The 22,459-nt window shown below is 54.3% G+C and overlaps 1 protein-coding gene across 3 annotated transcripts; it reads right to left on the reverse strand.

Moving 5' to 3' along the window:
• Positions 1-408: 408 nt before the first annotated feature.
• On the reverse strand, positions 409-22,397 carry SLC41A1 (solute carrier family 41 member 1). 3 transcript variants are annotated; one of them, XM_065938263.1, is made up of 11 exons: positions 22,282-22,397; positions 18,796-19,789; positions 10,663-10,770; positions 9,493-9,564; positions 8,762-8,906; positions 8,473-8,619; positions 7,766-7,913; positions 6,941-7,020; positions 6,330-6,464; positions 5,881-6,029; positions 409-2,933 (listed from the first exon to the last, which is right to left on the reverse strand). In XM_065938263.1, exons 2-11 carry the CDS (start codon positions 19,168-19,170, stop codon positions 2,748-2,750), a joined length of 1,545 nt encoding a protein of 514 aa, XP_065794335.1. In that variant the 5' UTR covers positions 19,171-19,789; positions 22,282-22,397; the 3' UTR covers positions 409-2,747. The 3 variants fall into 3 exon arrangements, with proteins under 3 accessions (XP_065794335.1, XP_065794333.1, XP_065794332.1); XM_065938261.1 differs by lacking the exon at positions 22,282-22,397 and adding an exon at positions 21,610-21,839; XM_065938260.1 differs by lacking the exon at positions 22,282-22,397 and adding an exon at positions 21,458-21,839.
• Between the last annotated feature and the right edge of the window lie 62 nt (positions 22,398-22,459).

Raw genomic sequence — 22,459 nt, forward strand, 5'->3', positions numbered from 1 at the left:
CTAAACCCTTTGCAGTCAATTATAAATTTCTAAGCACTTACAGTGCTGAGCATGGTGAAGGCAAGTGTGAGTACTCAACAAATACAACTACTGTTATTGTGGCCCAAGCAAGGGATAAACCTCTGCAGGGAAGGACTCCTAACCCCCCGGTGCATGCGCCCTTTGCCAACACCCCAACCAAGGCCGAGTCAGTCTGCGGAGAGCAGGGAGGATGTCCCAGAGCAGCACTGGATGCTTCTCAAGAAATGACTGTTTCCTATCACACATCTCTGTATCTAAGAGCTATTTCGTTTGTCACACTCTGGCCTCTTTCCACTTCTATGCCAGGAGGGAGTGGGATCACAGAGCAGGCTCAAGACAGCAGGGGAGGCTGCTTTTGGGTGAGACACACAGGAACCACCAACCACCTAAATAAACGTCCTCTTTATTTTACCAAATATAATTTATCAGTTATGTTGACATTTGTCAATTCAGTTATAGTCACTATAAATAATTCTCTTAGGACACAGTTCTGTAACTTTTTAAGAATATAAGAGTAAACCAATGTTGCTCCCCACAGCCAGGCCAAAGTCCATGCGGTTTGTGCAATCAGGGGAAAAGAAATGGATCGTCCATGAAAGTCATGAAGTTCATTTTCTTTCCCTCTCGCCCTGCAGACCTCCCTCTGCTCATTCTCAGGACTTGGGGCACGCCTACCTTCTGGCGAAGGAGGGCGCACCGGACTCCTCCAGGGCAGCCTGGCTGAACTCCAGAGAGGAGAAAGGGGTGAGTGCCTAGGGCAGGGGTGACTGCAGACCACACAGGCACAGCCTTGGGGTGGAGGAGTTGGTTTTGACGCCTGTACAAGAGTCTGTGTGCAAACGTGTCTGGAGATGGACGACGAGACAGAAGGCCCGAGAAGAGCAGGAACAAGGCCGGGCTGGTGTCAGTGAACTCTGCTGGGGGCAACCCCAGCTGGGTAGCCTCTACGATTCCGAGTCTAAGTATCTAGGCTCTGGCGGGTGGCCTGGGTGGAGATGCAGAGAGAGAAAGCATCTCTAGAGACATAGGGCAAGTTCCTTGGGGTGAGGCAGGGTGGTGGTAAGAGATGGGGTCACTGCCTGGCCTTCCCCTGGACATAGGCCCTTTAGGTGACAGAAGCGGAGTGCTGAAGGGCAGGCTATGGACATAGAGGCTGGAAGAAACCTGCATCCAAATGCCCAGGTCTGTCCACATGTGAGTGTGGACAGCAGAATTCTGACTTGTTCACAGTAACGTGCTGGGAGGATACAGAGGCCCCAGCGCTCTCCGACTCCTGTGCAGGGTAAACTGGAAGCAGTGGGTGGATGTCTGGCCTTCAAGATCTGAACCCCACTTCGGGTGAGTGGGGAGGAGATGGAAAGAGGCAAGGGTGAGAGAGGGTAGTGTAGGGAAATCAGTAGTGGCTGAGCAATGGGGCCTGAGTTGTGGCCAGTGCTGCATGCCCAGGGGAGCCAGGAGCAGCATCGAGAGGCAGACCCTGCTTGGACAAAGAGGGAAATTCAGTGAGGACACCTTTTCTGCTAGACTGAAAAGGGTGCACAGCCTTTGTATCCAGGGACTGAGGTGGGGGTGGAACTGTGTTTCCTCTGGCCAGTCAGTACCCAGCACAGGACCTAATGCGTAGTAGGCACTCAATAAACAGCGCTCAGTGAATGTTTCAGGCTGTGCCTGCAGAATCGCTCCTCTTGGAGAAGCTGTGTATTTGCTGAATGAGTGAATGAACACATGATGGATGTGGGCAGAAGCCAAGAGAGAGGAAAACTGACCTCCACGGCATGAAAGACTTGAGTGATTTCAGGAAGCGAGAAATTCTAAGGTGCATGTGATTATGTCCTCAGGAGGAACAGCAGCAGTGAGACACCCATCAACCGCCCAGCGCTTCTCCACAAACCCATTCTCCATCCCCAATCTCGGAAGCCAACGCGGCAAGCTCTGGGGAAGGTCATGCTTAGAAATAATTAGAGATAAAGATGAACAGAGAAGAAGAATCAGGTCCCTGGGTCCAGGGAGGATGTCGATTTTGGCAAACTTAAGGGTGGATGTGGGCCAACAGGGAGACCAGGTCACAGCTCATTGCTTCTTGGATGAGACAGTCAGTTGGAAAAAAGATCAGAGGGAGGGGCTGGTGGTATATTTCAGGCAGTTGGGTAAAGAGTATATAATTTAAGCAGTTCACCTCATCCTTTTGGAGAGCAGGGCAGAGAACAGGGCTAGGATTACTTGGGGCTAGGACCAGCTGTCTCTTAATTAGGGCTTTGAAGCTGGTCCACTTCTAGAAAACTTATGTGAGTGGGGGAGGGGAGAGTGACATTTATCCCTCTGTTCAACCAAAAAGAAAAAGAGAAAACAAAGACAACCCCCCCAATCCAGAGCCGTAGTTTGCTAAAGCTAAACCAATGTCCCAAGATCCTGGATGGAGACCCCTGCCCCAGGCATCTCCTCTGGAGGCACCCACCATGCAACTGCATTGGTGACTGTCTCAGACACCTACTTGTACTGTTCATCTCAGTCCACCTGTCCTATCTGAATTCTTACTCTACAAACTTGGCTCAATGTATAAAAATTCCCATTGAAAATAATGAGAATTCAGTATCCACGTGAAGTCCTAGAAAGAGATGGGAGTGTCGAGTGGGATAGGGGTGAGGGAAGAAGACCTAACCGCCACCCCCGCAAAAAAATTTCAAACAGAAAGTGCAGAGAGGTGGAGAGAAGGTTGAGTGACCAGGCTAGTCCCCGACATCTGTGTCACGGTCCCCAATGAGCCAGAGGACATGGAAGCTGAGTGCCAGCAGCCCAGTGCCGAGAAGGTCCCCCAGGGCTGTCAAGTATGGGATGGAGAAGTTGTCTGGGTCCAGGCCACGGCCCCACATCCAGTGCACCATCCAGTCTGCGATGTAGAGCAGAATCAGCACCTGGAGAATATAAGGGCCAGTTACAGCCATTCCCTCTCCAGGGGGAGCCAGAGGCCACGCGATCGCCCCGTTCACCGCACTGCAAGGCCTGGCTAGCTGCAGCCAGTTCTTAAGCAAGTCAGCTCATCTTTTTGCCCCGACAACCCCTCTCTGCTCCTCCAGCCCACAGTGACCACCTTGAACGGATGACAGAAGGCATTTGAGTTCATCGGGAAGGAAGATGCCTCTGTTCTCTGGAGTCGCCTACATTACATTCTGCTCCCAAATTTATACCCAACAAGAGGTTTACTAATCAACATCCTCCTTGTTGCAGGAATTCAGTCCTCTTGCCTCTAATTCTGGGTCATCCTATTCTCGGGTCACTCCAATTCCTGCCATGTTGGCCTCTGCAGAAGCCCAGCAGGCGGCTGGGGGGCTGGAGTTTGCTTTTCAGAGAGGGGTTTGTCCTCAGAGCAGAGAGGAATAAGGACAGTGTGAGAGGCTGCTGCCGGCACAGTTGTCCGAGTAACAGTTGATTATCCCAAGCTGCCTTCCTCCTGACCCTTCCCATTCTGCTCAGAGAATGCAAGTTTATTTTAACATTAGTCCTAGCAAAATAGAATTAGGAATAAGTCAGCTGAATACCAAGCACACAGTGCATATCAATTTAAAAGAAACTTGCTGCTGTCATGTATCTGTTCCTTGCTTTTCTTCCATTATTACAGATAATTAATGATGATCTAGATTAGAACCTTGCTAGTGGGCCCAGGATCAGGGGCATCGACAGCTGGAAGCTTGTGAAAAATGCAGAATCTTAGGCCTCATGCTGGATCTCCTAAATCAGAATCTGCCTCTTAACAAGATTTACATGTACTTTTAAGTTGGCGATGCACTTGATCTAGAATACTATGGGGATGTCCACAGGCCTGCATCTTCTCTATAGTCTGCACAATTCCTGGCATTTGGGCTCCCCAAATGACTGCATCTGAGCAAGAATGAAATGGTTTCTAACGGTAAAGCTCCGAAACAGTCATTTAGGAGGTTTTACTCCTGACTGTACTTTGTAAATACTGTGGTATGCAAATTCTGCCCAAAGGGGCTTAGTTCCTGGAACCAGAGCCCACTGGGGGATCCGGAAGCCAGATGTGATACCTAAATTTAGGCAGACTGGTTGCTCTCCAGTCTTCTCTTCAAGGAAGGCAGGGGTTACAGTTTCAGCATCCTTCACCTTCTGCCTTGCCCTGCACACAACGGCCTTGGACTTTTGTGGCCCTGATCCTGAGTGAGGGACAGCCCCCTCGAAACCACCTCCACCCACCCACCCCCCCCAGCATAACTTCACACCCTTGCCAGCAGCTGCAGAAGGGTCCCAAATAAAGAATGTGGCCAGAGGACTTCGGGATGTGCCCCAGGAAGGGATGGGCAGCAGCTGTCTCCACATTCCAGTCTCCCGAGCAGGCCCTGGGCACACGTCGGGAGGAGGCAGGGAGGGGATCAGGAGGAACCTTTAGAGGGGATCAGGTGTCCCACCCTGGCCCTGCACCAGCTGGAGAAGAGAGCAGGTGAGCATGGCCCCCGGCATGCTCACAGCGAGGAATGGAGACAGGCCCGCCCTTCCCAAGGTGGCCGAGGGCCACCCTCCAGTCACAGACCCTGGGCGCCCACACCCATCCCTGCTCTGCAACAGGCGCTTCACCCCAACTCGCAACAGAACATGGCAATTGGGGTCACGGCTGCGGGGAAACCACGTGGGTGGCCCAGACCTGGCCAAGGTGTCCTGACACCCAATAATATGTGTCTCAAAAAAAAAAGAGTAAAATGAGAAAAATATGTATGTTTACTTGCCTAAACATGCAATAAGCTTGAAGGATATATGAGAGATACAGATCAACAGAAGGTCCTACTATATAGCACAGGGAGCTATTCTCAATGTCTTGTAACAAACTATAATGGAAAAGAGTATGATAAAGGATATACATGTATCTTTTATATCTCTGTATATGAATCACTTTGTTGTACACCAGAAACTAACACAACAGTGTAAATCAGCTCTATTAAAAGGAACAGAGGACCCCAATGGCTGGTGAGGAAGAGAACTGGATGCAGGACCAGAGGGAGGAAGGATGTTTCAATGAGGCTTCTCTATTGACCCTTTCAAATTTTTTGAACTAACCTATTAAAAAAACAAATCTATAGAAATTGAAAATGTAATAATGAGGATTAGACTGGCTATAAAGGGGTTGCATGAGAAAGACTTGTGGTGATGGAGCTGTTCTGTGTCTTGACTGTTGTGGTTACATGAACGTATGAGTGACAGAACTACATGCGCACATGAGACTGCATGTAAAATCGGTGCAATCTGAATAGCTCTGTGCATTATACCAACACTGACTTCCCGGGTTTGGTGTTGTGCTATAATTATGCAAGATGTTACCACTGTGGGGAGCTGGGTGACGGGTACATGGGCTCTCTCCGCACATTTTGGGGGGGCAAATTCTTATGAATACATAATGATTTCAAAATAAAAAGTTGAAAAAATGTAGTAAACAGCAAGGGAGAAAACATCCTAGTATTACAGGAAGGCTGAATGGGATCCTAGAGATTGTCTAGTACAGTGATTTTGACACATTCTCAAGTTGTGAAATCCTCTACTCAAATGAAACCTCCCAAAGAAGCCCAGCATGTGAACAAAGCCACGTGGAGCTGCCTGGCCAGGCCAGTGGGGGTGGCACCTGCCTGAAAGCCAGCACCTCCGCTTCACTCCCCTCGATTTGCAAATGTACCACTGAGGCTCAGAGAAGTAAAACAACACACCGAAAGCCACACAGCCTCTCAGGGACTGGGCTGGAACTGCGGTCTGCCCTCCTGAGCCCCCGCCCAGCATTCACTGGCCACACCGTCCCTGGTCCTCCCCTCCCACCCCTGCAGGGCGGCCCTGGCCCCTCCCCACGCCCCTGCCGGTCCACACCTGGAGCAGAGCAGCTGTCATGTAGAAGATGATGAAGATGAGGGTGAGGGTGGTATGCCCACCCTGCATACAGCTGATGGTGTAGAGGAACACCAGGTGTCCTGGGACCACGAGGAGGAAGAGCACACGGGCCGAGCGAGAATTCACATCTAGGACCAGCGGAGAGGGGGCGTGAGCAGAGAAGGGGGAGATCTGGCGCCAGGAGGCCTTTCACAGCCAGGGGGCGCTGCGGTGCACTCCAGGGCAGCAGACGGCAGACTGGTCTGCAACTATCCCACAGCGCCCAGCCCCCGGGGTGCCCCAGGCAAGGACAGCCTTCCTGTCTGCACTCTCCCTCTAGAACAGCTGGTGTACACAGCGCAACAGACGAGAACCCGCGTAACCAGGCTCCAGGGGTTTCTTAAGTGATGATGTAAACCCAGGAGAGGAGGTGGGAACTCTGGCATTACCAGGGCTGAAGAAGGTGGTACAGGGGCTGGGGCATCGGCGAGGGGCTTGCTCCGAGTTCTCCCCTGGCGTCCCGTTCATGTGGAGGAAGGTGGAGATGCGGCTGGCCTGCACGGCCACCAGATTGCCCCCAACACCTGTGGAGACACGCGAGTCCTAAGCCGTGGTGGGCCCGGGGAGCGGGGCCCATCCACCAGTCCCCAGGACAAGACGCAGGCACTGAGCAGACAGGCTCCTTTCTGGGGTGTCTTCGAGGCTCCTCCCATCCTCCCAGCTAAGGAGACACGGCAGTCCCCTGTGGCCCCGGGGGGCTGAGAGCGTGGGAAGGGACAGATGTGTAGACGCAGGGAGCCTGACTTCTCTACCAGGGCATTGTGGGCACCTGCGGTCACACACACAGCTCAGGGGACAAGCCCCGCCGTCATCAGTCCCTCTCCAAAGCTAGGCGGACCCAGCACCCCATGCTCAAGCGCCGGTTCCCGGAACCAGCCCAAGTCTTGAACTCTCTGAGCTGGACTCTCTTGTCTGCTAGAACCCTGACTGATACAAAGCCCCCAGACCCTCTGATCCAGCCCTCTCCTGCCCCCGCTGGCAGCTGATGCCGAGACCTCACCGTTAATCACAGGTGTGAAGACAGCCATCCCTGCAAAGTTGGGGTCCGAGACCGTCTTGTCCAAGATGAGGCCTCCCACACTGCACAGACATAAAGACCACTGAAGGCTTCTGCTCTGGTCCCTGGGGTGGGGCCGCAGGTCTGTCTGGACGAGGGCAGGGAGGTGGCCCCAGGAGTCCCTCGTCCTCCAGTCCTCGCCTCCCCTTGCCAGAACCGGCTGATGCTCCTGACGTTCACCCTAGCACAGCACCCCGAGCAAGCAGCCGCCTCCAACTCCCTCCCGAGTCGGCGTGAGGAGCTGCTGGCTGCCGTGCCTGCTCAGTGTTTATTTCCCCTCTGGGAGGAGGGCTGGACTTTTCCTCGGGGAGCAGCTCTCCCAGACTCGGCCACCGTGGTCTGTGCGGCCCCAGGCCCGTGCAGTCGGAGCAGCACATCTCGGAGGCCACAGTGACTGGTTCAGGGACAGTCAGGACGACAGCCAGTGAAATTCTATAATGGGACTTTGCAGAAGAGTTTAGAGAAAGAATCTCTCTTCACCTGTTGGAATCTGCACACGGAAGCGCAAACCTGAAGCTGCAGGCCAGCACAGAGAAAAGCAGAGCTGAGAGATGGAGAACGCTGGGGCCCGGCCACTTATGTCCCTGAGCCCAGCTGTGCGTAGTCAGCTCCCTAAGCTGATGTGGTTTCTAACGAAACCCCTTCACACAGCTCCATCACTTCCAACAGAAGCACACGTGACTGAGCCACTACTGAAGGCATTTCTAGGGTCCGGCCACATTTCCCCCTCCCAGGGCTGGGAGGGCGGCGGGTGGGGAGTGAGCCTACCTGCTGATGGCCATGGCGATGATGACAGGCTCCCAGCCTGAGTACAGCACCTCCCTTGTAGCCGGGCTCCGTCGGGCCAGCATCACCCAGACGGGGAGCAGGGCCACAAAGAAGGCGCACACCAGGGGGTAGATGTACTGCCAGATTCCTGGGAGGTGGAGAGGAGACGCAGGTGAGCAAGTGCTCCCTGCTCCCAGCCGCCCCTCGGCTCAGCCTGCAAAATCCCAACAGACCAACGGTAACACCACGCTAAATGCCAGCAAATGTATCTACTCCTTTGATGCTCGCTGTTAACCCAGGGGGCCAGCTCCTCAGACACTGAACTTATTAAGGGCAGAGACCAGATGCTAGGTTTCTTGCTTTGATCCCTGGAAAAAGCCCCATCTCCTCTCTTTCATTGTGCAAGCAGATTCCAGCCTTAGTTCCTTTCCTTTGCCCTTTCCCCCTTACGCCTCCAAGGGGAGTAAGAATCCACAGGACCAAGCGTATTTCTGAGATACTTTCACCCCTGCGCCTGCTGCCTGCATGAATCTGAGATAAGAACTCAGCCTCATCTCTGTAAGGTAGGGAGTTATCTACAAACTGTGTTCCAACCAAATGGTTAGGAACACAGGAGAAACCCTTACATGTGTGTGAAACCGCTGCCTCGTCTCCCAGTCCCACCCAGGAATCCACCCTGGTTGCATCCTCAGTGACCTCTGCCTCACCCTGCTCCAGGTAGAGTCCCCAGCTGATGCCTGAGAGTAGTGCCAAGGTGATGAGGTCACCCAAGCTGGCAGCAATGGGCGTGGCCACATTGTCTGGGTTGATGCCAATCTTGCGAGAGCCAATGATGACTCCAATCATGATCATGCCTGGGGAGGAAGGAGAGGGGCCAGGCAGGGGAAGACGAGATGATGGGGCATCGCCAACTGAGAGGGAGACGGGAGGGGCCCGGTTTTGGACGCCTCTGGGACCGCCCTGCCTACCCCCCTGCCCCTCCCTCGCCCTCCTTACCCAGGACCAGGGAGGCGATGGAGGCCGTGGCCACGCTGCTGGCACAAAGCAGGAAGGCATGTGGGATGCTGAAGTGGCCATCAGGGATCCAGCCGAAGACCACGGCGGCGATGGACGCCAGGAAGCCCACCACTGTGGCCTGCACCTGCGGAGGGGAGCGGTGACTCAGGGAGCAGAGCACTTGGCCAGACCTCCTCCTGCCCCCAGCAGCTCCAGCAGGCGGGCAGAGCTGGCCTGTCCGGTCCTCCAGGCAGGAATGATGTCTTTATTTATTTAGCTTCACACCAGACACCAGTCCTGGGTAGTGCGCCCTGCAGGACCCCAGCACATGTTACTGGCTGAATGAGCGCTCCTCTGGGGCCCGGGGGAGGGTCCACAGAGCCCGAGACTTCATCCAGATACAGGCCTGGGACTCAAGGGGAGGAACTCCTGGTCCGGAAAGTGTACAGCATCATGGAGACATGGGACAAAAGTGGTCAAGGGCCTTCAGCACTCCAAGTCTCCTGATGTGAGCTGGGGGCACACAAGCCTCTGGCATTACTGCAAGCTGAGAACTGACACTGAAGATCCTGGGAATCCCCCTGATCTTGGCCATTTTCCTGGGAAGTAGGGAAAACTCCTAGAGCTCCTTTGGGAGAAGGCAGCTCAGCAGGACCCTGGAGCTTCACTCGGGAGCCAGTGGGTGCTGACTTAGGCCTGTCACGTTCCTGCCCTGGTCCCTGCTCTCTTACCTGGATGAGGGCCATGTTCCCGGTGATCATCCGCCAGAGCTCCGTGGGTGTGTCCATGTGCCCGATGTTGGCCTGGGAAAGGGAGGACCAGGGTCTGGAGCGTCAGGCTGGGAAAGCCTGCAGCTCTGTTCATCAGGATCCCGCCTGGATCAGCAGACGGTGCACGTGCCCCGAGACCCTGGACCAGGGTGTGACCCCCCCAGGGAAAGTGAAGCAGGGTGGAGGGGCTGGAGAGAGGGAAGGCCTTGAGCTCCTCCTGCCTCTGGCTGGGGGGTGGCGAGGGGGTTCTTAAGGCAGCACCCTCTTCTCCCCTCTCCTCAGGACAGAGGCCGATTCTGGGCTCTGCCCTGCTCCTCTGGGCAGCTCATCCCCATACGGGTGAGAAGGACCCGATCAGTCCCTGGTTCTGAAGCCAGCTGGCCATCCAAGGGGAACAGGTCAGCTGCTGGTGCAGGACAGAGGCCATGAGAGTGTTTGGGAAGGACTGAGGTGGCTGGGAGCAGGCCAGGAGGGCAAGATGGGGAGGGCTAGGCAGGCTGCCACTTCTCTCTGCTGCCTTCTCTGGGCTCATGGCCACGCGGGGACATCCCTGCCACCTGGCTCCCCTGGCCTCCCGTGTTTTACCACTTCCTACCTCCCGTCCTGCGGCCCTGAATCTAGTTTAGTCTTCAAACCACAACGGCTGATCTAAGAGTTTGTGGGAGGTGGGAGTGATGAGCAGCCCCTCTTCCTCGATTCCCTTACAGAAGAGTAAGCTGCCATCGGGGAGAGGGAGTGGGGTGGGAGGGGGCTGGGAAGGCCTGGCTCGGCTCCGGCCCAGCTGCAGAGCAGGGCTGGAGATCAGAGAAGGCCCCCGGCTGTGCAGGTGGAGGGACCAGCGTGATGCTTGCCTGGCAAAGCTGCACAAACAGTCACGAGGTGGGGTGCGAAGTAGGGGATGGGGCAAGAGTCCAGGGATGGCTGGGACCTCCAGAAACCGAGCCTGGGAACCACTCTGAGCAGGGAGCCCCTGACCAGGGGCAGGACAACCAGCCCGGGATCTCCCTGAGCCTTTCCAGCCTGGACCCACCTTGCAGACCCAAGCAGCTGAGAAAGGCCTGCAGTGACCTCTCAGTCAGGCTCTGTGCTGCCCGTCTCTGTGTGCCCCACTCCCTCAGCCAGGACACTCACTGCGGTGGAAAGCCTTGATGCCAGCGTCATTTCGAGGTTTCCCTTAAGGCCCAGCAGTGCAGGCACCAGGATGAAGACCTCCGTCACCTTCTGGAATACTTCCCAGTGCTACAAGGGGAAGACAGAACCCAGGAATCTCAGGGCCCCACAGGACTGGCATCAAAGTTGAAAGTGAAACTGAGTCCCCTGAAAGTGAGTTTATGATTAATTAATAAACTCTGCTCCGAGTTTATGATGAATGTTTCTACCCAAAACTTGATTCCCTTTCTTGCCCCTGTCTGAATTCAATCCCTTTCTTGCCCCTTCTGACCTCAATTCTGTGCTAACTAAACAGCAATCAGCCAGAGTCAGATGACTAAGATTGCTGAGATCAGTGATAACATTGTTACAAGCTCAGGTTGTTTCTCCTGGGCCATGAGTTACCAGAGCTTTTTTGTTCTTCCCCTTTAAATCCCCTCACTCAAAAAGACCAAGAGGGTGAGGCTCTGAGGCTTGTCTCCCTCTGCCTTGCCTGGTATCTGGCAGTAAGCCCATACTTCACTGCAAACCTGCAGCCAGAGTTTGACTTTCTGTGCTGTGGGCACACAAGCCCTTGCTTGGTTACAGTTGGATAGTCTGGGAGCAGGGGGTTGAGAAGGAAGTGGAATCAGCAGGGAGTGAGCTGGTCAGACGCCTTTCCTCCAGGAATCCTGGAAGCAAACCAAGTCCACGATGCTCCAAACAACATAGCCCCCTTCCTGCCACCCAGAACTGGGGATGTGCAGAGGGTCTCCCCCAGTCAGGAGACCCCAGCCTGGCTCTGCTTCCTTTGGCCACTTTGTGGAGCCAGGACAGGGGACGGTGGGGACCCACGCAGCTGAGTCACCTTGGAGCTGGCTTACACCCCAGAACTGCAGCGCGATCCCCCTTCAAATCACCTTCAGTCTAGTTTCCCTGTGGCCTCAGCCTCGGGTGCTGTTGTCTCAGCTGCTGAGAGCTGGGCTCCACGGGGGTGAGGAGATTAGAGTTTGTTTGGCTGCTATCTCCAAGGGCTCTGGGCTTCAGCCACAGCTCTCCTTCAGAAGAGGCTCTGAATGAAGACGGCGGCCCCCAAACCTCAGAGGGCTGGTCTGTGAGAGGCTGTTCATTCCTCCTCGGCCCTGTCACCCCAGAAAACTCCCCCAGTCTCTCGGTTAGGAAACGGAGGGGTGCTGCTGCGGGGAGAGTACCGGCGCCGTGGATTCCAGCCCTGAGACCGTCAGGCTCCGCTCTCCGACCCGTTCTTCCAGCTAATGTCTTCTAAGTCTGCACCGTGTGCCAGGCTGAGGGCTCTCTGTGCAGTTTTTCATTTTACTCTATCAAAAACGTGGTGAGGTAGGAGCTATTCTTATCCCTGTTTTGTAAAGGAGGGAACTACCGAGGTTCAGAGAGCACTATACTCAGGGCTAGGAAGGAGAAATGTAGGAGCCAGGACTGGCTATTTGAAAGCTACTTTAATTGCAACTGAAACTAAAGACTTGCAAGAAATGCTGGGATGGGGTTACCTTCCCTGGCCCCAAGGGCAGCCTGAGTTCCTTTCTGTGCTTCCTTTTCTAAGAATGGGAAGGTTGATGTTTGGCAGAAAACAACAAAATTCTGTAAAGCAAGTATCCTTCAATTAAAAAATAAATTTAAAAAAAAAAAAAAAAAGAATGGAAAGCTTTCAGGTTTGGAGAGGGGAGGGGTCAGACAGCCAGACAGAAATATGCAGGCTGATCAGACTACCAAGGTCAGGAAGCAAAGTGCAAGGGTACTGGACCTACAGCCTTGGTCTTCCACGTGAGACCACGAGGGTAGGCCACCCGCTCTGTCCCCAACATTGTCCCACAGAGGCCAGCAGGGGCTCCTTAGACAACTTACAAGGCCTTGAGCTCCTAACTGTAAAATGTACACTTCAGGACCAGATCAGATGGTCCATAATGGCAATTCCAGGACTGACACTCTACAGCTAATGATAAGCAAGGCTGCAAATCAAATCCACAATGAGATATCAAGTTATACTCGCTATGATGGCAACTATTAAAAAACAGAAAAATAACAAGAGTTGACAAGGATATGGAGAGATAGTAAGCCTTGAGTACTCTGGATGGGAATGAAACATGGCTCAAACACTATGGGAAACAGTATGGCTGTTACTAACAAATTAAGGCGAGAACTACTATGGGATCCAGCAGTCTCGCCTCTGGTATACACCCAAAAAAATTGAAAGCAGGGTGTCAGAGAGATATTTACATATCCGTGTTCATAGCAACGTTATTCCTAATAGCCAAGAGGTAGAAGCAACCCAAGTGTCCATTGATGGATAAATTAACAAACAAAACATAGTCTTACATACACAAGGGTAAGTTACTCAGCCCTAAAATGGAAAGCAATCCTGTTATGTGTAACAGCATAGATGAACCATAAGGACTTATAGTGAGTGAAACAAGCCAGTCTTAAAAAGACAGATACTACATGATCCCACTCATACGAGGTATCAAAAGTATTCAGCTTCCTAGGAATAGGAGTAGCATAGCTGTTAAGGGGCTTGGAGGAAGGGGAAAGGGAAGTCGATGTTTAGGTGTAAAGTGTAGAGTTTTAGCTCTGTAAGATGAAAAAGTTTTGGAGACCTGTTTTACAACAATGTGAATATACTTAACACCATTGAACTGCACATTAAAAATGGTTAAGATGATAAATTTTATGTTATGTGTTGTTTTTTTTTTAAGCCACAATTTAACAACAACAAAGAGGAGCATGGAAATCAGAGGGGGCCGAGGCCAGGGGAGGCAGCGCACTGGGGGACCTATAAAGCCAAGGACCTCTCTTTTCTTGTCAGAGTTCTCTTTGTGGGTATGGGGGGGGTGTTGATAGTGGGGGTCCCTACCAGGACCCCAGAGGAGGGCTCCTCTCATTCCCTGAGCTCCTGGCCTAGCCCCTCACAGTGGAAGGCATAGGGATCTTTTTAGGGAAGGCTTCCTCTTGACAACTAAGGATGGGAGAGAACCCCCCTGACCCCAGCCACAGTTGCTGAGCTTTCAGACACCCACAGGAAGAGCCAGGACGGAGGCACCTCCTTTCTTAGCCCTGGGGCCCCTAGAGGGGAGGCAGCCCCACGGGCCCCACGGGCCCTGCAGGAGGTCAGGCACTGTTGCTCTTGGCCGAGGCCGATGCACACGCCGCTGGGGCTCCAGCTCCCAGCAGGCAGGGCCGTGCCCCACTCTGCCCCCTCTCCCTCACCTCAACTGGACACGTAGCTCATAGCTCGGAGAGCAAGCATTCCTTCTGCGACACCCCCCTCCCAATAGAAGTGGCTGACTGGCGGTTTTGGAAGCCTCTCTCTGAGGCCAGCCTCATATCCCCTCTTCACGGCATAACATCAACCTCTCCCAGCTTCCATGCCTCCGGTTCTGTGAAAAGCTGTGATCTCCAGGTGGGCGTAAGTAAAATGTGTGTGTGTGTGTTGGCAGAGTGAAGGAGGCCGAAAAGAAACACTCCAAATGTATGCCACAAATATTTTCTGAATTGTTTGTAAGGAATATTGTCTTTATGGTTAAGAAAAAATAAATATATGAAGCCCAGCTAAGCCCCTCTAGCTGCCACTATATTATACGGTAATACTTAAATATATTATAAATATATAATATAAATATATATATATATATATATATATATATATATATATATATATATGAGGTTATAAATCCTCAAATCCCTGCACCTCCTCAACACACATACACCTTCTCCTTCAACTACACTAGGACCTAGAAGGGATGGGCCTTCAGCAGCGATTTGGACAGAATCGGCACTCACGCTAACAGCCCCTGAGCAGAAGGCTCCCGGGCCTGCCAGGGGCAGTTGGGAACCTGACACCACCTGACCCCCACCCAGCAACACCCTGAGTTGGCACTTGGTCAGAGTAGCCAGTGGCTGCACACATCCTTTCTTCACCCACAAAAGCCTCTCAGGGGAGCCTCTGACATGCACGTGCACACACACACACACACACACACACACACACACACACACACACGGCTCTGGGAGGGCCCGGGAAGCAGGCTGGCCCTGAGGTGAGCAGCGGGTAGAGTGCCAGGGGCCAGGGCCCAGTGCGTCTCCTTCCTGCTTTGGCCTAATTCAGGCCCGTCCTGTTCACCCTGCCTGGAAGTGTCTGACCCTGAAGTCAGACCCACGAGCCAAGCCTTCACCCACGCCTTCCTGCTCGCTGGGGATGGAAAAGAACACGTTCCAGGAAGCCCTTGGCGGGAAATGCGGATGGCACACAGGGACAGATTTCACTCCTTCTCAGAAATGCGGCTCCTCTTCCCCTTCCTTCTCTGTCTGTGGATGATGGGGGGGTATGGGGGCTCACTGGTTCCTGGTAGCTTAGAGGAAGGATGAACCACAATAATCCTGACTCATCACCAAAGGTTTCACACCTCAGCGACCCTACTGCTGTCTCACCCTGGTCTGTTCATCTCTTTTCCATCTGACACCTCCTCTGGCCTCAAAGAGAGAACCAAGTCTGCCTGGGAGTGTTCTGCCCTGAGCCCTCTTCCCCTCCAGGAGGAGAACGGCAAGGAAGGAAGTCACAGGCTGGAAAGGCTGCAGTCAAACACACGAAGGTGACTCAGATCCCCAGCAGCTCTGAGAACTGCAGGAGAACCCGGGAAGCTGGGCTGGAGCTGACTTTCAGGGTGAGGGCTGAGTCAGCTCAGATGGGCGTAAGCCCAGCCTGCACCTAAGGCTCTCCCTGCAGGTGTCCAAGGGGGAGGCCCTCAGGGCGGCGCCTGGGGGCAGAAGGCTGGACAAAGTGTGATAAGAGAGGCGGATACCTGAAACCTGAGTGCTCTGTCCAGGAATGCAGGCAGCCTTGGGGTCAGGCCAGCCAAGGGTAGGGTAGCCTACCTGTGGGGGCAGGAGGAATGTTTCTGCTCCACCCCGCTTACCCAAAGCCATCCTTGCCATCCACCTTCACCTTTGCAGACTCCTCTGTACACACAGAAAAGCCAGAAAAGGAGGCGTTTGGGGACAGTGGTGTCTCCTTTCCTAGGGATCTTCAGGACATAAGCAGTGAGGATGAAGAGCTGGGAGACTCACCTGTTTTAACACAACTCAGAATTCCAGTGACAGAGAAGGAAATGGTGACCCACTCCAGTGTTCTTGCCTGGAGAATCCCAGGGACAGAGGAGCCTGGTGGGCTCCCGTCTATGGGGTTGTACAGAGTCGGGCATGACTGAAGCGCCTTAGCAGCAGCAGCAGCAGCAGAATTACAGGGAAGGCTGGCACACCACCTCCTGCTACCCCCATCCCTCCAAGGGCTGACAGAAGAGGGGAGTGAGGTGACCTGGGACTGCCCAGGACCAAACCAGAAGGCTGGGCAGGGCCTCTGCAGGATGGAGGCTCCCCAGGCCAACCCCCTTCCTCTCCCACACTGGGCCCAGTCCCGCTTTCCTTCCCAAACGCTCTGGGAACTTCAGCCTCAGTACTTAACCTTTTCCTACTTTTGGCCAGTAGTCAGTCCCTTATCTCACCGCCAAGGTGGCTGTACACACTAAATGGAGAGACGGCAGATAAGAGGAGCCTGGGGAAAAGCCGGGGCTTCTGCAGCAGTGGGGAAAAATGAGGGCCTTGGACCAAGGAGACGTCTGCACCGGCAGGGCCTTGGGCTCAGCTGCTCTGAGACACGGGGGACACCCTACAGCCAGCTCCCCCCGAGGGCCCCAGCCGCTGAGAGGACTCCATCCCACTGTAGTTCAGCTTAGCCTGTAAGGGGGAAATGCAGATGTGAATCCTTAGAAATCGTCTTGCTCCTCCTGACCCCAAGATTGCCAGTCATCTCTTTCACTCCCTTAGATATGGAATAAAAATCTCCCTGCGTTCCCTGATCCCTCTGCTCCCGCCATCCCTGCCATGATACGACTGCAGCCATCTGCAGGGCTTGCTCCAGACACGCTGCGGGAGAAGGCTGGGGGCGGGCACAAAGACAGGCCAGCCACTGTTGTCCATACCAACTGCACCTTAGCTCTGGGGTGAGCCAAGGTGCCACACCAAGGGCAAATGCTGGCCCTCTGTGGGCACACTCGGCAGGCTCCAAACATTCCCTGCCTGGTTTCTCAGTGTCTCAGGGTAAGGGATAAGATGCCGGAAGTCATTTCCAGCTCTAGAATTCTCTTGAGTGCGTAAGAGAAGGCGAGGGAATGGCCCTCTAAAAACCTTTGTTCTTGCTCTTTTAGAATATAACTCCAGTTGTTCCAGATTCCAGTCTACCCTGTTTTTCAAGGAAAGACAAAGAGCAGACTCCTCCCACAGTCTTTAACCAACTTTGGAACCATGGCCACAGTAAAGGCTATAGAGGCTAAGGACATAGGTTCTCAGTCCGATGACCAAGGACAAGTTACTAATCCCTTTGAGCCATTGGCTCCCTATCTACACAATGGGGACAGTTATGGTGTGAACCCCACGGGTCCACAGAAGAGTCCAACAGATGCTGCCCAGTACCGTTCTTACTTTCTAGAAAATAAAATAACCCCTCCCAGGTTACCATCAGACCCTGGTTCTACACCCCTTTGGAGGCACCAAACCAGAACTGGAAACCTCTGAGAATGAGAACCCAGGCCACAGGAAAGGGATGGAAGAGGTGGAGAAACTGGTACCCTGGTCTAATTTCTCTTCCTCTCATTATCCCACTCGCTGCTCTAGGAGGGGAGCAGCTACCTGGGCAAGGAATCCAAAACCTGCCCTCACTGCTCCAGACTGGCATCCCAACCTCCACGAGGAACAATCCCCCAGGAGACAGGTTAAGGGGGACAGGGGCATGATATAAACACCATCCTCAGTAGCAACCAAAGGTGCAGCGCTCCCCTAAAGACTCAAGTCAAAGTGGTCCAGGTAGACACCATTGAAAGAACCTCCTAGAACCAACCATCCTGCTTCCTGGGACAGGGGCCTGGTAAGACTCGCCAGCAGGACTCTGTATTATCATATGCATCGTTTGTAGGGCTGGCTCGGCAAAGGGGAGGGGATGCTGAAATCCATGTCCTCCTGAGAGATTCCATGGCCAAGGACTCACTGGTTGGGGCAGGGGGCAGGGGGAGGCCCAAAGGGTAAAAGCCAGAACACCTCCAGCCTTCCCATTTCTCTGAGTACCTAGGACAGAGCCCAGAACTCAGGAGGAATCTGATACATGTTAATGATTAACTTAGATAAACCCAGCACTTTCAGAAAGCCTTATGTGTCTTACTAAGCTTCAAAAACTTTAGCTGGAAACAAGGCTTTAAATCATCTTGGGGACCTGGAGGTCCTGGGTAACTCCTAACCCACAATACACTAACATAGCATATCCCTGGCTCTTAGCTTCCTGGTTCTGCCAATTCCTCTCCTTAATTCTACCTAGGAGCCTCACAAAGAGCTCTCTTTGCCCACCATGGTTTATGAAAGACAGGTAAGGAGAAAGGAGAAAAGATAGTTCTGCCCAAGTTTGGTTATATTTTGTCCCCATATTTGTCACATAATCAACACTTCTATGTCTTATCATGCCAACCCTCCAAATCATGTCTCAGCATGTGCCCACCCCCATTCTCTAAGGAGAGCCTGCCAAGGTTACACAAAGACAAGCAACACAAAATGCCTTTAAGAACCTTCTTGCTTAATTTGAGACCCTCTTGGCAGCTGAACAAATTCCTGCCCAGCAGGGGGATGAAGGGAAGGCTTGAGACTGAGCTTTCTACTGTGGGTATCCTTGAAACCCCCAAAATAAAGGGGAAAGAAAGCCTAAAGAGAAGGCCCATGATCTAAATGTCTCCTAGTGAGCTGGGCTCTGCAGGAATGACCAGGAGAGATGGCAGGCAACAATCTGTTCCATCTCCTCTTCCAAGCCTGAGCTTGGGAATCAACCCTGCTTTTGTTAAGCAATACAGCCCTGACCACCTGTCCCAGGGCTACCGGGATTCCTCACGGCTTCTGTAGAAAGGGACCAGAGGAAGAAGAAACTGAGGAGATGATCCAAAGGGAAACAGGGTTCCAGGAAACAGCAGCTGCTTCTGACAGGGAGGTGGAGGAAAAGCTCCAAGAGACAGTCTCCCAGGAGGAAAAGACAGCTCCAGGCTCAGGGTTCAGCGCCGCCCTCCCAGCTCCTACCTGCACGATGTCCAGCACCATGCCGGCAGCCACCGTCCCGAAGCCAGCCAGGAGGAAGGGGAACAGCACCTGTAGCCCGATGGAAAAGGAGGTCTCCTTGAGTGGGGAGGGGGTGGGGGGGCCGTGGTCCGTGCTGACATCATCACTTTCGTTGCTCTGGCTGCCGTTCTCCAGCAGGGCGTCCTCCTCCCGGAGGCCCTTGGCGTTGGCCCGAGACTCAGGCAACACCACTTCGACCTCCGCCCCGTCGGGGCCCAGGAACTCCGAGGTCCCAGCCAAGGGCTCTCGGCTGAGGCCCTCCGAAGAGCAGGCTGAGGCGGCCGGACCAGTCCCGTTCAGCTGGTGGGTGTCCTTCGGCTCCGGCTTGGAGGACATGTCGCGGAGGGAGGAGGAGAAGGGGGATCTCCCCTCTTTTTGTTCTCCGCTCTGGCTCCCTTTCTAACTTGGGAAAGAACTTAGTCTTGGGGTGAACGCAGGCGTGGTGGCCGCGGGACCTCTTCCCGCGGCTCTCCGCTCTGATCAGGCGCTTCAGAAGCTGATCCACTGATAGGCAGCCCCATCAAGCACTGAAGCCACAAGCTGGAGGGGAGCAGGAAACTCCGCACCAGAGCTGCAGCCGGCGCTAGGGGTGCAGGTGCCCGACCCAGCCGGCCGAGAAGCTTCTGGCCTCCTCACTTCTTTGGTTCTCAGCGCAGACTCCTCAGAGTCGGGGGCATCCAGAGCAGAAGAGTCGGGTCAAGTCTGGGGCGCCTCTGAGGTGGTCCTGCTTTGATGACAAGCAGCCCAAGTTCAGATCCTTTGGAAGGCAGACTTGGCCTGGGGCGGCCTCTGGCTGGGCTCAGTCAGCTGCCCACAGCTCCTCCGGCTCTGCTGGTCCCAGGGCAGTGTCAGCCGTCTCTCTCCTTTTTTTCCAGAGAAGTTCCTCCTTTCTGGGAAGACCCTGTATCTTCTCAAATCCCTGGTCCTCACAGTCACAAGAATCTGGATGGAACACCTTACGTGGGAAAAGGAAGACAAGGAAATGTTACGGTAGGGCAGAAGACAGCTCCCACTGCGAGAATATTCCCACACGGCAGGCAGAAGGAGTTTGCTATTTCCCTTCCTTTTTCACTAACACCCCCCATTCCTGCCCTGAAACATGTGGATGCCCAGCAGGCACTAGCCCTGCCATCCTCCCAACAGGCAACGCACTGCCCATCAGGGACCACCACCATGGTCAACAGCCATGAGACGGGGCCTGCCTGGGACAGGGAAGATGCTGCGCAGGAGACCTTGGCATTGCCTTCTCAGCAACGGGGGATGGGAAGGGATGTCCTGGGGGAGATCCCTTCTTGAATGTCCATTAAAAACCCAAGGTTACTAAAATGTGGTCTCCCAGTAGGGTCTGTTACAAATTCAGTCACGAGTTCCCTGCAGCCACTTGGCTGCAGAAAGCGATAGTTCACAGTCATGAGACAAGGCAAATAAGCAGGGAGAATCTGACTACTGAGTGAAGATCCCTACACCCCTACAAACCCTAGTCCCTGAGGGAAAAAACCCAACAAACTGGGAGAACTCCCCAGGCAATGGGGCAGGCCTGCCAGACCAAGGCCAAGAGCCAGAGGCCTACCCACTCCTGCCCTTGAGAGTCAAGAGTGTTACAAAAAGCTCAGACACTGACTTGGATCCAGGCCTCCGCTACTTCTCTGCCCCTGCTCTTGCTTGGCCTTGTGAGCTCGTCAGATAGGACGTGCGTGTTATCTCACTTTGAAGGGAAGGACGGTAACACTGTGGTTACTATGCACACATTTCAGTTCTCTAGGTTCATCCTGTTCCCCAGGGTTACTGAGAGTGCCATATAATGGCATTCTTAAAAAACAAAAACAAAAAAGCACCACCCGAAAAAATAAATAAAAGAGCAGAATAAAAAACAAAAGCAGCATAAGCCAAAACGCACTTGCTCCCAAATACATGTCTCTTTAGGGTAATGGCCCCACTTCTTGCCTACAGGAACCCCCAGGGCCTTGTTCCCACCTGATTCCATTCCACCAGAAGAGCTCTCACAAGTTAAAAATACGTTTAAAGAGAATTTCCCTAGGAAGGATGAATAGGTCCTTAAGTATTCCAAACACACACTATTAGTCAACTCCAGTTTGGGGAAGGGTGTATCAAACTCCAGTAACTGGCCCACGGGAATTGTTTTCTCTTTCTAGTCACTCACGTCACCAGGACTCCCTTTTCCAGTCTCCTTCAACACTGTCCCGTTGGTTTTCAAAAACCTTCATTAGAGATCCAGGAAGAAAGCTCTGAGCAGGAGAGTCCGCGACTCCTGTGCCAGAAAAGTTTCTGAGTCCGCTAAAACCTGACCGGCCCTCCTCCTCCCGTCTTCCTGCCAAGTCACCTAACCTGAAACGGGGCTCGGAGCGAGAGAAGCCAGCCCCTCATCCGCTTTTGCCAGTAGAGAGACTTCAACCGGGCCTAGGCCCTGGGATGAAAGGGGCAAAAGTGACCCGGGATGCTCCGGGGAGGGGACTAAGCAGACGACTTTCGTGTCCCCGAACCCAGGGATTGGGAGAAGTATCTGGGTGGCCCTCCGGCCTCTCCTCCAAACAGACTCAGCGAATGCGCGGGATGCCAGGTCCCTCGGCCTCGCCACCCACCCCCTAGACCCAACAGCACTGACCTGCCCCTCCTCACTCAGAAGGAAAGGGGGCGCCTGGCGACTGGCGGCGGGGACCCGTGGTCTCGGGGGAGGCAAGGGTCCCCCACTTCTCATCACTCCTCCTCCTCTGTAGTCCTCCTCGGCCCCAGATGCCCTCCGCCACACACACACACCCCAGCCTAGGCGAGTGTCCAGCCGCGGCACCCGACTTGCTACATTTCGCCTCGGCGCTGGGCGAGCGAGGCCGCCTCTCGGTTTCCACGAGGGGTAGGTGCCCCAGGCGGGTAGGACAGATCGCCGCGTCCCAGGCAGGGCGGGGGGCAGTCCGGACAGCGGGCTTTGGGGCCGAGCTCGCTCGCCCCCAATCCCTTCTTGCCCGCAGACTTGGGCCCGACTGGTTGGCTGCTAGCGGCAAACGTGATCTGGGGCAGAATGGGTGGCACCCCCATTCCATCAAAAATAGATTCCGGATGGACAGCGGCAGCCCCCAATCAGGGGCGGCGAGGGGGGCGGGCTCAGCCGCGGCCCGGCCCCGGGGGCGGGGCGCCGGGGAGGCGCAGTACGCGGGGTGACGCGCGCCGGAGGCCGCTCGCGGGTCCTCGCGCTCCCCGCGTGGTGCCGCCTACCGGGGCTGCCGCGCCGCGCCGGGACCGTCGCTCGCCCCTTTAAGGCGTGCGCGCCGGTCCGCGTCTACCCCTGAGTACGGAATTGTTTCCTTGTGCCTCAGGCCTTCAGGAAGACCGAGAAACGTCCCAGCGGCGCCGCCAGCTCTGACCGCCGGGGCTCAAACCACCATGCTGCTGCTCTGCGCCCCGGGCTCGGTTCCCGGAGAGAACCGTCCCTACCTTTTTTGGGGACACAGCTTCTTGCCTGCTGGGGAGAAGTCACCTCTGCTCTTTCCACAAGATTGCCGCGTTCCTGCAAGCGCGTGGCTCAGCCTGAAGGAACGGGCCTTAATAAAGTCCCAGCCTTAGAAGGGCTGGGAATGGGCGGGCGAGAGGGAGGGAGGAAAAAGAGGTCAAA

Source organism: Muntiacus reevesi, chromosome 5 (assembly GCF_963930625.1).
Source record: "Muntiacus reevesi chromosome 5, mMunRee1.1, whole genome shotgun sequence".
Classification (NCBI taxonomy): domain Eukaryota; kingdom Metazoa; phylum Chordata; class Mammalia; order Artiodactyla; family Cervidae; genus Muntiacus; species Muntiacus reevesi.

Bases quoted from the DNA above. Each gene is read 5' to 3' on its own strand.
- SLC41A1 (XM_065938263.1), bottom strand. From the start codon at position 19,170: ATGTCCTCCAAGCCGGAGCCGAAGGACACCCACCAGCTGAACGGGACT. The intron at 8,907-9,492 runs GTAAGAGAGCAG...TCCCCTCCGCAG, and splicing joins GGAACATGGCCCTCATCCAG to GTGCAGGCCACAGTGGTGGG. The intron at 2,934-5,880 runs GTGTGGACCGGC...TATATTCTCCAG, and splicing joins TGACAGCTGCTCTGCTCCAG to GTGCTGATTCTGCTCTACAT.